The 15,649-nt window shown below is 33.8% G+C and overlaps 2 protein-coding genes and 1 non-coding gene across 3 annotated transcripts; 1 reads left to right on the forward strand and 2 right to left on the reverse strand.

Moving 5' to 3' along the window:
* Nucleotides 1–1,070: 1,070 nt before the first annotated feature.
* Nucleotides 1,071–6,023, reverse strand: LOC141287706 (forkhead-associated domain-containing protein 1). Its single transcript, XM_073819844.1, has 7 exons — nucleotides 5,885–6,023; nucleotides 5,668–5,765; nucleotides 5,198–5,293; nucleotides 4,838–5,064; nucleotides 2,207–2,375; nucleotides 1,760–1,840; nucleotides 1,071–1,288 (listed from the first exon to the last, which is right to left on the reverse strand). The coding sequence occupies exons 1-7, from the start codon at nucleotides 6,021–6,023 to the stop codon at nucleotides 1,109–1,111; spliced, it is 990 nt and encodes a 329-aa protein (XP_073675945.1). The 3' UTR covers nucleotides 1,071–1,108.
* On the reverse strand, nucleotides 6,020–15,349 carry LOC141287707 (uncharacterized). The gene is made up of 12 exons (XM_073819845.1): nucleotides 15,344–15,349; nucleotides 15,182–15,289; nucleotides 15,029–15,094; nucleotides 12,481–12,633; nucleotides 12,175–12,370; nucleotides 11,960–12,030; nucleotides 11,780–11,878; nucleotides 11,403–11,492; nucleotides 9,586–9,982; nucleotides 8,485–8,646; nucleotides 8,237–8,396; nucleotides 6,020–6,035 (listed from the first exon to the last, which is right to left on the reverse strand). The coding sequence occupies exons 1-12, from the start codon at nucleotides 15,347–15,349 to the stop codon at nucleotides 6,020–6,022; spliced, it is 1,524 nt and encodes a 507-aa protein (XP_073675946.1).
* A 5-nt stretch (nucleotides 15,350–15,354) lies between these two features.
* Nucleotides 15,355–15,427, forward strand: trnar-ccg (transfer RNA arginine (anticodon CCG)). Its single transcript has one exon. It is a non-coding gene; the product is annotated as a tRNA-Arg (tRNA).
* The last annotated feature ends 222 nt before the right edge of the window (nucleotides 15,428–15,649 follow it).

Genomic DNA, 15,649 nt, shown 5'->3' on the forward strand with positions numbered 1-15,649 from the left:
AATGCTGGTCCTTAGCTGGTTAACGCTGGTTTATGATGGCCCTTAGCTGGTCATGTTGCTGGTCAAGGACAAAGACAAAGGACCAGCATAAACCAGCAAAGGACCATCTTAATCCAGCATACCAGCATCAAAACCTACCTAACCAGCATATGCTGTTTGTTTCAACAGGGAGTGCAATGCTACTAATAAAAAAAAATGTTTTGATATATTTACAGTAGGAAATTTACAAAATATCTTTATGGAACATGATCTTTACTTAATTTTGACCCATACAGTGTATTTTTGGCTATTGCTACAAGTATACACGTGCTACTTAAAACTGGTTTTGTGGTCCAGGGTTCATTAACCATGAAATAACGAGAAGAAAAACAACATACGGTAAAACTGCTTGCACTACAACCCAGAGTGTTCATAATTTCAATAATGCATAATAAAATACTATGGCAAGACACCAATTTGCAATATCAAGCAGCAAAATGAGCTGTTTTGTACAACTGAAAATAGCTGGATGCGATGAACTACACTGAATAGTTTATGTTTTTAACTAATTTGGTTTCTGATGACACATTTGTGTCCTCATAAACCATATATGTGACCCTGGACCACAGAACCAGTCATAAGGTTAAATTTTACAAAACTGAGATGTATACATCATATGAAAGCTCAATAAATAAGCTTTCTATTGATGTATGGTTTGTTAGGATAGGACAATATTTGGCCAAGATACATCTATTTGAAAATCTGCAATCTGAGGGTGCAAAAAAATCAAAATACTGAGAAAATCACCTTTAAAGTTGTCCAAATTAAGTTCTTAGCAATGCATATTACTAATCAAAAATTACATTTTGATATATTCATAGTAGGAATTTTACAAAAAAATATTCATGGAACATGATCTTTACTTAATTTCCTAATGATTTCTGGCATAAAAGAAAAATCAATAATTTTGACCCATACCATATATTTTTGGCTATTGCTACAAATATACCCCAGCGACTTAAGACTGGTTTTGTGGTCCAGGGTCACATATATCAGAACACACACAGAAATATATAATCAAATGACAAGAATTAAGAAATATAACATTATTTAATATTAAATGCACAGTTCAGTGGGCCTCAGTGAGCAGGGGGAGTTGGGAGCTCTCGGGGCCTTGCAGAAGACCGGCCAAATCAGAGACCATCGAACAAATCTGCTGTTTCTGCCCCATTTCTTTCTTTAGATTATCCACCTCACTCTCTTTCCTTTTCAGTCTCATCTGTGAAGTCCGTTTCTTCACTGCCGGGGCCTGCGAACACGCAAAGTAAAAATAGGGCTGTCAAACGCTGATTACATTTAATAAAATTAATTATGCATAGAACATAGAACTTTTTTTAGATGAACATTTGCTAAGAAAAGCCCCCAAATGAAGATAATTCGAATACATAACATGATTGTGGCAGACGAAAGTATTAAAAAGATGCATTCTTGTATTTTGTCTGTGCTGTTTTTTTTTTTAAAGGTCTAACATCAAACGAACAGGAACAGATTCATGCTCCATTTATAGCAGTGTGATTATGAGCTCAGGAAAGAACAAATTTGGTGGTGCTGCTGAAAAATCTATTAATTGCACAGTGTGGAGTTTCTCTGTAAAACCCCAGGCAGTCTGTGGCAGACAGCATGGATTTAGACCTTACATATGTTCTGGAGATCAAACACACACACACTCTTGCATCAGGGCACTGATTCAAAACCAAGCCACTGTTGTCATTAAGCGTACCTTTTCATAGCTTTCATTTGGTATACAGTTGTGATGGCCCACTCTCACACTCTTTCTGTCCGTTCTCTCCATAATAAGGCTCTGTAGAGAAAGTACTTATTATAGATTGCACTGGGTGAACTATGAACCACTTGAAGGTGGCTCTCTACAGAGATAGGAGAAAAAGTGTGTGCCTGAAATATTAAAAGTGCTGACTTATCAATCATACCTTAAAATAGGCAAGAAATCGGTTGGTTTATAAGTAAAAACATTACAAACACTTTGTAACTGGCAATACATTTGCGAAGACGAGTCAGAATTGTTTGTGTCTGCATCTGCAAGTCAGAATTGCAAGCCACTTGTAAGTTTGTTCAGGAAAAGAGCAACTTTTTGATGTTTTATTTTTTTCTCACTCTATGGTGTCAGTCAGACTTTCTCACTTTCTATGTGCACTTGTATGTGTGATACCCTATTATTTCTGTTGGTAACACTGCGTTCCTGCTGGTTTCTTTGCAGCTGGTTGATGTTGTCCTGTAGAGCCTGGCGAAGCTGTTCTGTCTCTTGTTTCTGAGTCTCCAGTTCTGCCTTTACACTCTCAAGCTCGGACTGCGTCTGGTACCCCAGCACCTGGCTCTCTCTGAAAGAAAGTAGTTTCATCTTATTTTCCCGTAAGAGCGGTCATTTGTAAATTTGATGGGTCTGGCTTCCGGTCTCATCTGCATCTAGCTATTTTTAGCTAAAACCGCTCCCTTTGCTGCTTGATATTGCAAATTGGTGTGTCTTACGATATTATTTTAATGTATTATCTTAATTATGAACACTGTTTACTGTTTACTTCACATTGTTATTTTTGTCATTACTTCCCTAAAGCGGCTAATGAACCGGAAGTCTCACCCATAGGCTTACTTCCGTGTGGAAGTATATAATATAATATAATATAATATAATATTGTTTTATATAATTTTTGGATATATAACACTTAAAACATATTGAAAATCCACTGACATACAGAGGAACAGAGGGAGTTTATGTTTTTATTTTTATCTTATTAATATTATAATATAAAATAATTTTATCCATCGGTATTGTTATTTTTTATATTACACAACTTTAAAATGTATATACAACTGTGTATTATATTAGCCATAATATGCATTGTGTTATTTAAGAGAGGGAGTTTTTTTCTTAATATCTTATTAATAATATGTAAATAAATAAAATAATATTCATAATTTTAGGTTATATTACTGTTTTTTAAACTAAAACATGTATTGAAAATAATTAACATAATATAATATAATATAATATAGTTTATAGTGTTTTTCTTATTAATATTATAATATAAAATTAGAATATGCATCATTTTATGTTATGTCTAATTATTACATTACACAACTATAAAATGTATATACGAAAATATATTGGGTTTTATATTGTTCATCCTTAATATCTTAAATGTATTGAAAATGAATAATAGAATAGAATAGAATAGAATGTATAGTTTATAGTTTATAATATTGTAATATAAAATTATAATTTGCAACACTGTATGTTATATTGTTAGATTTTACATTACACAACTATAAAATGTATATACTTTTTTCTTAATATCTTATCAATAATCTAAATAAGATAATATGCATCATTTCAAGCTATATTACTGTTTTTTTACATTAAACATTCTAAATTTTGATTGAGAATGTATTATATAATATAATATAAGAGAGTTAGTGTTTTTCTTAATATTTTCTTAATATTATAATATAAAATTATAATATGCATCATTTTATGATATATTGTTACATTTTACATTAAACTACTATAAAATGTATACACAAAAATATATTAGGTTTTATATAGTTGTTCTCCTAATATCTAATTAATAATCTAAATAAAATAATTTACATAATTTTAGGCTGTTGAACTAAGCATGAACAATACTTCTACAGCATTTATTAATCTTAGTTAATGATATTTTTATTAAAATTGCTAAAATTCTTAAAATCACAGGTTGTGTTTGTTAACATTAGCTAATGCACTGTGAACTAAAATGAACCAACAATGAACAACTGTATTTTTATTAACTAACATTAACAAAGATTGATAAATAGTGTAATAAATGTATTGTTCATTGTTTGTTCGTGTTAGCTAATACATTAACAAACAGTAACTAATGAAACCTTATTGTAAAGTCTTACCATTTTTCTTAATATTATAATATAAAATAATACTTTGCATCATTTTATGTTATATTATTGTCAATTTTTACATTTTACATTACAGTACATGGTTCAAAGACGTTAAGATGTCCACATCAAAAGAAATTTACAAAAGTGATTTTATGTCCATAGAAAGCACATTAAATGTAAGTAAAGTGTCTACTTTTAAGGTTTCAAATAAGCTTTTGGAGAATAAAATGTCAAAATGTGGTTGAAATAATGTTAAATTGTCATTCAGTGTAACACAATATATTTATTTATATTTATTTATGTAAAAATTCAAACAACATGCTTATTCTGACTTGTACATATTAAAATATATAAAAGAATAAGGGAGCATATTAAATTTTATTATGTTTTAAATTAATAAAAAATTCTTATTGACAAATGGGCAAAACCTAGGATAGTGTTTAAATTTAAAAATGTAGATGAACTAATTATCTACATTATCTACAAGTAACTTGTCTTTTAATCTTAGTGGGTGTCTTCTGTAAATTAGGAAAAAAAATGATGATATTTATTTTTTGCTCATAAAAACAAAAAAAATGCTATTAAATTAAACAGAAAACTTTTTACTTTTTGGGGGGGAAAACAACAATTTAAAGCAGTATTACACTTGCAATTTTTATGCTTAAACCCTTTTTCCGTCTTTGACCCACATAACTATACAATGTATGCAAATATATATATTATACAGTATTAACTATAATATGCATTGTGTGTTGTACTATTTTTTGACACTAAAAATGAAAATACACTAAAATCCTGAGGAAGAGAGAGAGTTTATGGTTTCTCTTCTTAATATCCTAATATAACATTATCAAACACTGAGAAAAAAAGGAACTATTAGTCATAAGTGTGTGTCTTATTTTGTTTGCACCTGAGTGTGTGTATCTCTCTCTGGTTCTCCTGCAGCAGTAGCTCTTGCTGTTGGCTTTGTCTGTTCTGTAGATCAAGGTGGGTTCTAACAAACTCCAGGTCTGTTTGTCTCACGGAGACTATGTGCTGTCTCTCGTCGGGAGGTAGGTGCTTTAAACTAGCACAGCCTGACAGCTCACCGTCGCTCAGCTCCAGAGCCTCACGCAGCACGCGCGCTAGCTCCAGGTACTAAACCAAAACGAAAAATAATGATTCATTAATGATTCACTCAAACACACTCAAAATAGAGCACAATCTCAGCGCCACAGATGCATGTTTCACACAATTTAGTTTGAATGCGTACATGCCACGTTTCACTTACTGTTCTCTCACTGAGCTCCAGAGCATCAGACATGTCCAGTCTGGCTGTACGCTCTCGTGCTGCTTCGGTCAGAGCTTCAGGGAACGCAAAACCACTCTGCGTGAATCAAACAAGCACACGTATAACACACACTTCAGCATTTGAGAGTGATCCAAAATTTGGTAATGATAACTTGAACTCTAATTGTAATGAGAATTTTGAGTCAGTCTATCACCTTTTATGAATGTCCCTGTATCATATTTTTTTTTAAGAGCTTAATGTTGCTAAAATGTGATTTTCAATAATTTATAGAATATATAGAAAATACATAGGAAATGTAAGAATTTTATTGGCAAAATATTACATATATAAATTTAAATTCTCCTAAAGTATACCCAAATGTAATATTTTCTTAATGTCTTTATCTAATTATGACATTTAGAAAACTAAACAAGAAAAATTTGTTACACTGTATAAGTTATAACAAATACCACAGAACTCATGGATCCTCTCCGAGTTGCAGATCTCTGAAGTCTCTGAGTCTTCATCTGACCCTGTTTCTCTGGCTCCCCCTGCTGGGACAGACGCTCTGTAAACCGTACAGAAGAAAAGTGATAATGTAGGTTAATGTTGGCCTGAAATTAGATCAGATAAGGATTGTCACATTCAAAGGTTTGATCATTAGTTATAAAGGATTATAAGACTCACTGCTAGGCCACTTCTGTTCTAGAGCTCTGATTCGCTCTTTCATGTCACGCAAACCTTCGTGCTGTTGAAGTATCGCTTCCTCGCGGCGATGACCTTTGTGTTTTGACCCCTGATGGATGACATCATTAGGAACTGTCATGAGTGCCACATCCTGAGAAAAGAACATCCATATAACAGTTAGCAAAGTGTCCATTTGTTATCTATGTGTGTGTGTGTGTGTGTGTGTGTGTGTGTGTGTGTGAGACCCCTTTGCTCTTTTTGTTTCCCATTTTTTCTGGTGAATGTATACTACTGTTCAAAAATGTTTAGTTTTTAAAGGAAGTCTCTTATGTATGGAAGCCTATTTTCCGCCACTGAATACAAAATAAAAAAGGTAACTGCGACTTTTTTTCTCAAAATTGTGAGATATAAACTAGCAATTAGTAACTGCGTGTTATAAAAACACAACTCTGACTTTTTTCTGATTATATCTTTAGAACACGCAAGTTTATATCTCACAATTCAGAGAAAAAAGTTAGAATTGTCAGTTTTTATAACTCGCAATTGATAATTTATGTTACACAGTTCTGAGAAAAAAAGTCAGAATTACGAGTTTTTATCTGATTTTATTTCTCGCAACTTTTTTTTCATAATTCTGAAACAAAAAGTCAGAACTATGACTTTATGTTTCGCATTTCTGACTTTATAACATGCAATTGTGAATTTCTGTCTCCCAATTATTAGAAAAAAAGTCAATATAAACTCACATTTAGGAGAAAAATTCAGAATTCCGAGTTTTTATTATGCAATTCTATGCAATTTCTCGCCAATTGGTAATTTATATCACGCAATTCTAAGACAAAAAATCTGAATTATAAGCTTATATTTTGCAACTCTGACTTTATAACATGCAATTGCATGTTTATATCTCAATTCTGAAAAAAAGTTGAATTGCGAGATACAAACTTGCATTTGCGAGAAAAAAGTCTGAATTCCAAGTTTTTATTATGCAATTCTAACTTTATTTCTCGCAATTCGCTAATTTATATTACACAATTCTGAGACAAAAAGTCAGAATTATAAAGTTATATTTCGCAGTTCTGACTTTATAACATGCAATTGCACAATTCTGAAAAAAATGTCAGAATTGCAAGAAAAGTCAGAATTGTGAGATACAAACTTGCATTTGCGAGAAAAAAGTCAGAATTCCGAGTTTTTATTATGCAATTCAGACTTTCTCTCAACTGCTAATTTATATCACGCAAGAGACAAAAAGACAAAAAGTCAGAATTATGAGGTTATATTTCGACTTTATTACATACAATTGCAAGTTTATATCTCACAATTCTGAAAAAAGTCAGAATTGCAGGAAAAAAGTCAGAATTGCAAGATAAAAACTCACAATTCTGATTTTTTTTTAACTCGCAATTGCTAATTATCACGCAACTTTATAACACTCAATCATCAGTTCATATTTCCCAATTCTGAGAAAAAGTCTGAATTGTGAGTTTTTATCTTAAAGGTTGTATCAGCGATTTCTAGCCTGAAACATAAAGTGTAAAATTCAGCTTATCTTTCATCACGATCCGCTCGCTGCCTGCCCCATAAATTGTCTGTGAAAAAACCGCGTCTCTCTGGTCAGCCTAGGGTCCGAGATATGCCAAAAAAACAATCGGCACTACCAACCTTTCCACAGCAAAAACAAACATTGTTCCAACCAATCAGCGTCAGGGGTTTGGTGTTGGTGGACTTTCGCTCCGCCTCCCTCACATCCCTGCACCAGTAGGAAAGTCCACAACACGAACCCCCTGACGCTGATTGGTTGGAACACGGTTTGTTTATCTGTGGTTATTGTTGATAGCGCTGATTGTTTTTTTGGCATATCTCGGACCCTAGGCTGACCAGAGAGACGCGGTTTTTTCACAGACAATTTATGGGGCAGGCAGCGAGCGGATCGTGAATAAAGGTCAGCTGAATTTGACACTTTATGTTTTAGGCTAGAAATCGCTGATACAACCTTTAAGTTTCAATCTCACAATTCAAGACAAAAGTCACAATGGTTTTTTTTTGTTTAGTGGCGAAAATGGGCTTCCATACTTAGGCTAACCAATGCTACATTTACCCAAAATCAGGCATAGTTTGTGCCTTAGTGGGACTTTTGCTAAGGTAAATGCTTGTCCAGTTTTGTACCAATCTTACTTTAGTGTTTCTTGTGGTTTGAAGTGGAACAATGCTTGAGTTCTCCATCTCTCTGTTTGCTGCTGCTTTACTTTTCAGGTCCTGTTCAGTTTGTCTAACAAAAAAAGATTTTTATTATCTAATACAAAGTTCATGTCTATATTTCTTGAGACCATTGTACTTTATGTGTCATACCTCAGTTTTTCCCCCAGTTTCTTGATCTCTTCATCTTTCTGTTCCACTAGTTGCGACATCATGGTTAGCTTCTGTGTGAGCATGCTCAGCTGAATCTTCTGGTCCACCACCAAAGCTTTATGACTTTCCAACTCTAACTTCTGCTGTTCACTAAGTTCTCCTACGCAGAGAGACACATGCTCAGAAACACAAACACTACAACACACTGAATGCAGCGGTACTCTCGTATTGTGTTGAATGTGCGGCACCTGTTATATCAGAGAGCCGTGCATGAGCCTGGGCCAGGTCACGACTTAGGGCATTGATGATCTCACTCTGACTGACCACTTCCTGTTGGGACGAGACTAAAGATTCCCTGCAGGACCAATCAAAAATGGCAATATATTCAGAATACAGCAGCTTTAATATGAGTATGGTATAGATTGTTAATGAAAAGAAGACATCCAAGAATAGAATAAATGCTACTGAACATTTTAAATGAAAAATGTCATTAAATAAATATAATTTTAAGAAAGCATGTATACATTATGTATATATTGTCTGTGGTTATCATAATTGTAATAACTTAATTCAATTACTTAGGAGATTTTAGCATTTTGACAGTAATTGAACAGTAAAAATGAAAGGAAGAGGAAAAAGAGACATGTTTCCATGAGAGAGACATGGACTGTGTAATTAGTTATTAAGCAAGAGTTTCATGAATAATGCATGAATAAATAATGAAGCTCATGCATTATTCATTAACAAGAGCACACTGTACAGTATGGATATTATCCTTCTTACATTGAATCTGATGACAGAGTGAGGAAACTTATGCAATATATAAATCGCTAAGTTACAATCTAACATGTGTAAAGATATTGCAACTGGTTTGTGAAGCAGGCCTACTGGCTAAATAGGTGAAAATATTACCATAATAATATACAACATAGATTTTGGATGATGGGCAATGCAGCGATGGCAAAACTATTCATGAGAGCTTTATTATACCGGAGGGATGTTATGATTTGATCCGGTTCCTGTTGTTTTTCTGATGTGTAAGATGTGCTGCTGCTGCTTTCAAAGCCCTCCAGCCTACCGAGCGCCTCTGTGGGACAAGTACAACAAGGGTAAACATGATAATGAACACAGAGCACATATGTAGGACACATAAAATATGTTGCACAAATTAGTTTTAATTAGGAACCTAAGGCTGTTGTGAAGCTGCCCTCTATAGGTAACATGTGAAACTGCAGTATATAAAAAAAAATGCAAAACTGGTTTGTGATCATGAGCAGAAAAATCTAAAAATATATTGCAGAATCTTACATATTTCGTATTGATTTTAAATCGTAATGTTTATTTGTTATTTTTGGATGGACTTATGTTTATAGATGAGTGGCTGTGTTCACCTCTGAGTTGCTCCATCAGTGAGTCTCTCTCCTCCTCCATCTCTTTCCATCTTTCCTCACTCTGCTTAGCATTGTTTATTCGTGTCTCCATGGCAACAATGGTGTATGCATGTTGTCGCACCTGTTCTCTGTACTCCTCTACCTCAACTCTGTGTTTCTGTCTCTCCTCTTCAGCTCCTCTCTGCAGGGCCTGCACCTCTCTTTTCTCACACTGCTTCATCTTCTCGCTCCTCTCCTCCTCTTTGAGATGCAATTCACGCAGTGTTTCCTTCAGCTCTGCCTCTCGTACCATGGCTTCTTCCATCTTGGTTTGCCACTCGGTCTTGCGTGTCTCAATCTCCCTACACAAGGCACTCTTGGAAGGCAATAAAGCAACAGACATGGAGTTGAACAAGTTACATGAATTTTATTTTTAATTAGTGTGGTGAAGCCTATTTCTGCTAAATAAAAAAACATGCTTTGGTTAATCATAATAATTATGAGATAAAACATCAATTATTTGATACTAAGTCATAATTCTGAGATGAACATTTGTAAAAGTACTAATTTTATGACATAATCTCATAATTTAACTTTTTATGTATTTATGACATTAAAGTCTATGACTTTTATCTCATAGTTACTACTTATCTCACAATTAAGACTTTAATAAGTCCTGACTGTTTATCTCATATTTATGACTTAATATCAGATAACCAATATGGCCATGTGCGGGAAACTGGGAAAAGGTCAAGGTTATGAGATGGAACATTACATTTATGGCATAAAATATCATAATGATGAGAAAAAAATCAGAATTTACATACACTGTCGTTCAAAAGTCTGGGATCAGAATTTTTAATGTTTTTAAAGAATTCTCTTTGCTTATCAAGGTTGCATTTACTTGATCAAAAATACAACAAAACTGTAATATTGTGAAATATTATTACAGTTTAAAATAATAGTTTTATATTCTAATATTCTTTTAAATATAATTTATTTCTGTGACGTAAAGCTGAATTTTCATCAGCCATTACTCCAGTTTTCAGTGTCAAATGATCTTTCAGAAATCATCCTAATATTCTGATTTATTACTTTTATTATCAGTGTTTGTTATCAGATTTGTTTTTTTAGGGTTCTTTTATGAATAAAAAGTAAAAAAGAACAGAATTTATTTAAAATAGAAATCCTTTCTAACAATATAAGTCTTTGCTATCACTTTTTATTAATTTAACACATTCTTGGAGAATAAAAGTATTAGTTTCTTTCAAAAAATATAAAGAATAAAAATGTACTGACCACAAACTTTAAAATGGTAATTTATATTGTTACAAACGATTTAGATTTTAAACAAATGCTGTTCTTTTTATTTTTTATTTATTAAAAAATACTAAAAAATGGGACCACAGTTTCACAGTTGCCAACAAGAACATTAAAAATCCTACTGATCCCAAACCTAAAACAGCAGTGTAGAAGTCATAATTGTTACATAAAAAGTCTAAAAAGATAATTGTGTCTTAAAAAGTCATAGTTATTATATAAAATGTGACTTTTGTCTAAATTTTGACTTATTTTGTCATCATTATGATTAAGCAAACCATTTTTTGTGCCAGAAATGAATTTTCTCATCTATCAAAAGGGTCAAAGCAAATAAACCAATATAGTTATGTTCTGGGAATTAACACATATGGGTAAATACTTGGCAACTGGGCTCTTAGAAACCAGACCAAATACTGTATAGATATGGAGAATGTGCTGAGAGTTGAGGATAAATTCAGTTCTTTGTTTTAACTCACCTCAGTTTGTCTCACTGACTTTAGATCAGCCATGACCTCTTCCAGCTGTCGCATTAGTGTGTTTTTCATCTCTCTCTGCCCCTCGGCTGCCTGAATCATTAATAGGTCAAAGGTCAGAAGAAACATCAGTAAAACAGAATTTGATAGTTAGTCCAATTCATGAAATCAATCTAATCCATTAGCTTGGAGTCAAGTCTCTAAAACACTTTCATTAATATACAAATTTCCATTAGAATTGGGATGAGTTTTACATATAATTATAACTGAAAAAGCTAAATGACAATCTAATTGAGGCCATCCCTCAAGAGGTCTATATCTCAGAGACTAAATGAAATGAGTTTAATTTGACTTTTGGTGTTTTTTAGAGACAGCAGCACCTGAAGTTTCTCCATCTCAAACTGCTTTTGTATGAACTCCAGCCTACTGTGAAGATCTCTGCTTTGTATCTCTGTCTCCTGAAGCTTCTGCATCTCTGACTTCAGCACAGGAAAGAAAGACATGTTTCTTTAGAATAACTTTCTGATTCTTTAACTGCTTTTGAAATACTTTACCTTTACCTTTAGTTTTCTTAGCTCTGATTCAACCTCTATGTGTTTCTGGCACAAAATCTGTAAGGCACCTGATTCTCCTAGACAAAATAAATAATAACAATTATCCAGACTACTTTTCTGTAAAATGCACTGAAATTCAATAACGTTTAACTTTATCTGTAATACTAGATAGTAAAAGCAATATCACTTATATTCTTGTCAAACCCAGTTCTGTTTCTTACCTCCAGTCTTCAATGACACATCAACCCCTGCTGTCTGTAAGCTCTGAGCAGCATTCTGCAGTACTCTATGCAGGACGTTCAATATAGAAAGTGAATGCTCTTGAACCCAGCTGAGCGAAGGACTCAAAATCATGTCCTGCAGCCCAGATATTTCCATCAGAACTGTGTCCGCAATGCATGCATCTTGCACTCGTCTCTATATAGAAGTGGAAATGGATATTATATAGCTGTGCAACATGCTGTGCAATGCTGTAACACAAATATATATCATTACATGGCATAAACAGTGTTTCCACCTACTAATACCTGACATTCCTGCAGTCTGGCTCTAAATTTCTGGGTCTCAGCCAACATTTTGCTCTGTGTGTGAGCCTCTTCTTTGAGTTTCATTTCAAAGTCGTGCACTTTTGTTTTGTACATCTCCATCTGTTCCATTAGCTCTGTTAAATGGTCCAACACCTGCAAAATAAAAACAAACATAAAAAAGTTCATCCAGCAATGAAATTTTGGCAGTGTTTTCAATTTTTAAATATTCTGGTCACTCTTTTCAATATAATGACTGAATATGGATTGAAGCTGGCAAGCTACAAAATGACAAAAAAAGAAAGAAAAGGAAAGAAAGCACCACAGAAATATCATAAAATGTCTTCAGGTGACAGTAGAGGAGAAAAAAAAGAGAGAAACTTGGCTCATTCAGTGCTTAGAGCTCTTTTTCTCAACAAAACTGCTTCAAAATGCTTCCAAACTAGTTTTCTGCCAACATATAATTTGTCTGAAGTTGGCATTTATAAAAACTTATTAAAAAATAGCATTTTTATCACCGACTGTACAGTTGAGGTAAAAAGTTTACATCCCCCTTTCAGAATCTGCAAAATGTTAATTACTTTACCAAAATAAGAGGGATCATACAAAATGCATGTTATTGTTTATTTAGTAATGACCAGACTGATATTTCACATAAAAGATGTTTACATATAGTCCAAAAGAGGAAATAATAGTTGAATTTATAAAAGTTACCCTGTTCAAAAGTTTACATCCCCTTGATTTTTAAAATTATGTTGTTCCCTAAATGATCCACCGCTTTGAAACTGCCTGCTGTTCTTCAGTAAAATCCTTCAGGTCCCACATTTTTGGTTCAGCTTTGGTTTTCTATGGGGTAATTTTTGTGTCTTTATTATTCAAACAAACATGCTGTGTTTGAGAGTAAAACTAATTATTTTGTAATTAAAAAATAAAAGTTTGCAAAAAAAAGTCTTCTTAAATCTCAAAAATAGAGAAATTGATCAAATTATTTGCAGTGCATGTAAAAATTTTTTTTCAATCTTTATTTTTCTTTGTGCACTTCAAACACTTTTCATCGCGAAACCACAAATGTTGCTCTCTTTTCTGCTGTCTTTTTTTGCGGATCTATTTTTCTTTGCGAGTTGAAAAGTTTTGCTTGCAAGTTAAGCTGTATCTCAGTGGGCGGTCTCCACCTATCAGGATGAAAGACCTTTTTCTATTGGTCACTCTCGATTGAAGTGACCACACCCACTAAGTTTCCCTGCAAGCAGTGTTGCCAGACGTACGATAATTATCGTATTTGTACCATAATTTTGACCTCTGTACGATGTACGATCAATAATACCACAATGTACGATAATTTCAGAATTTTGTGACACCATGGTCGTTGTAATTATAGAGCTTCTATTCTCAAAGATCTAGCTCTGTGGATCCTACATCTACCTTCATGATTGTGAGGAGACGTGAACGTGGCGTTACGCATGTCTTTCATCCAGTCTTCTCAACCAATCATCGTGGAGAATGGCTCTCTCTCACGAGCACAAGTTAACGTTCCTGTCGCACTTAGGTCAGTTGTTTCAAAACGGAGGTTGTTAGTTTAACAATAAAGTATAGAAAATGAGTGCTAAAAAGGATAAATAGCTGTAACATCTAGATTAATAGCTGTATTTTGAACGTTTGACTCGGGTAAGATAATTAGTTTAGCATTGCAATAAGGTATAGAAAATGAGTGCTGAAAAGGAGAAATAGCTGTAACATCTAGATAAATCTCTTTATTTTGAACGTTTGACTCAAATACGATAATTTTCTCCCAAATACGATAATTTTGAGCTTCTGGTACGATACTTGGACATTTCCAATCTGGCAACACTGCCTGCAAGCGAGAGGGTGCTCGCTGCAGAGCCATTTGCGAAAAGTATATGTATTTCATAGAAAATCGTGTCTAGTACTATATAAATTACAAAGGTTTAACTGGCATCTTTATTTCAAAGGACCCGACCGACTGCAACCCGAATATCATTAAAAATATTTTTTTATTCATAACCGCGGGTAACCGAAGGCACCCGCTCATTTTGGATCAACCCGCACATCACTGATATATATACAGTCATGGGCTGGCGTTAATGTGACGTAATGTAACAGTCTATGGTTAAGATAAACATCGTCACTATTTTTAGTTAATTAATAAATATTGAAATAAATTGTAGATAGGACATTTGTACATTTTATTTTATTTATTTTTTTTTTTGTCCCTCTGTCTGGGCCCCATCCCGCCAATCGGGCCCTAGGCACGTGCCTAGTTTGCCTTTGCGTTAATCCGGCTCTGGCTGTGAATCATTCAGGTAAGAACGCTGTATTAAGAATCAGAGGATGTAAACTTTTGAACAGGGTCATTTTTATAAATTGATCTATTATTTTCTCTTGTAGACTATAAAAAATAACATGCATTTTGTATGATCCCTCTTATTTTGATAAAATAATTAACATTTTGCAGATTTTTGCAGATTTGTTTTTGCAAAAACAATCCCTGATAGTAAACTTGGCTTCTGATTGGCTTGAGAAATTTTCTTACCTTTTTGTCTGATTCTTTGTCTGAAACTTGCACAGTTTTGAAAATCTGGTCACGGAAACTGTCAAACTTTGACGAAATGTTATATACGTTAGTGTAATAGATACCAGAGGAGTCAACTTACCAGACTGTTGTTTCTGTCTTGAGCTCACTCACCCTTGACTGTGTGTGTCTGAGTTCTGCTTGAACTCTCTGTTCTCTCTGCTGCGTCTGCTGATGAACCTGCTTCAGTCTGTCTATCTCTGTCAGCAGAGAACTCTGTTCCTGCCATGCACATTACACATGAAAAACAGGCACATGACACAAGATCTCACATACTGGCATTACCTGGCCCAGTGGCCTAATGGATAAGGCATCAGCCTCCGGAGCTGGGGATTGTGGGTTCAAGTCCCACCTGGGTCGTGGTGTCCAAAAAGCTGTCTGTTTATGAAATTATGTGGAGATCAGGGCTGTGAGTGAAACCAAACATACTTACTTTCTTGAGTGATTCTATCTCCCTCTGTCTGCCAAGTAGCTCATTCTGATGCTTCTGGGTGTCTTTTAGCTTTCAAAACAACACCAAACAAAAGGAATTGTTATCTTTTATTGATAAAATACTTTAAATAATAATAAAAAGAGCATCAT

This window comes from Garra rufa, chromosome 15 (assembly GCF_049309525.1).
Source record: "Garra rufa chromosome 15, GarRuf1.0, whole genome shotgun sequence".
Classification (NCBI taxonomy): domain Eukaryota; kingdom Metazoa; phylum Chordata; class Actinopteri; order Cypriniformes; family Cyprinidae; genus Garra; species Garra rufa.

What these genes read in the sequence shown, in the direction of transcription:
- LOC141287706 (XM_073819844.1), bottom strand. Translation starts at nt 6,023, where the DNA reads ATGACAGTTCCTAATGATGTCATCCATCAGGGGTCAAAACACAAAGGT. An exon ending in AGAACAGAAGTGGCCTAGCA is followed by an intron (nt 5,766 to 5,884) that starts GTGAGTCTTATA and finishes TACGGTTTACAG; the next exon opens with AGCGTCTGTCCCAGCAGGGG. An exon ending in CAAATGAAAGCTATGAAAAG is followed by an intron (nt 1,289 to 1,759) that starts GTACGCTTAATG and finishes GCGTGTTCGCAG; the next exon opens with GCCCCGGCAGTGAAGAAACG.
- LOC141287707 (XM_073819845.1), bottom strand. An exon ending in CCAGACTGCAGGAATGTCAG is followed by an intron (nt 12,371 to 12,480) that starts GTATTAGTAGGT and finishes ACTTCTATATAG; the next exon opens with AGACGAGTGCAAGATGCATG. An exon ending in TGTGTCATTGAAGACTGGAG is followed by an intron (nt 12,031 to 12,174) that starts GTAAGAAACAGA and finishes TATTTTGTCTAG; the next exon opens with GAGAATCAGGTGCCTTACAG.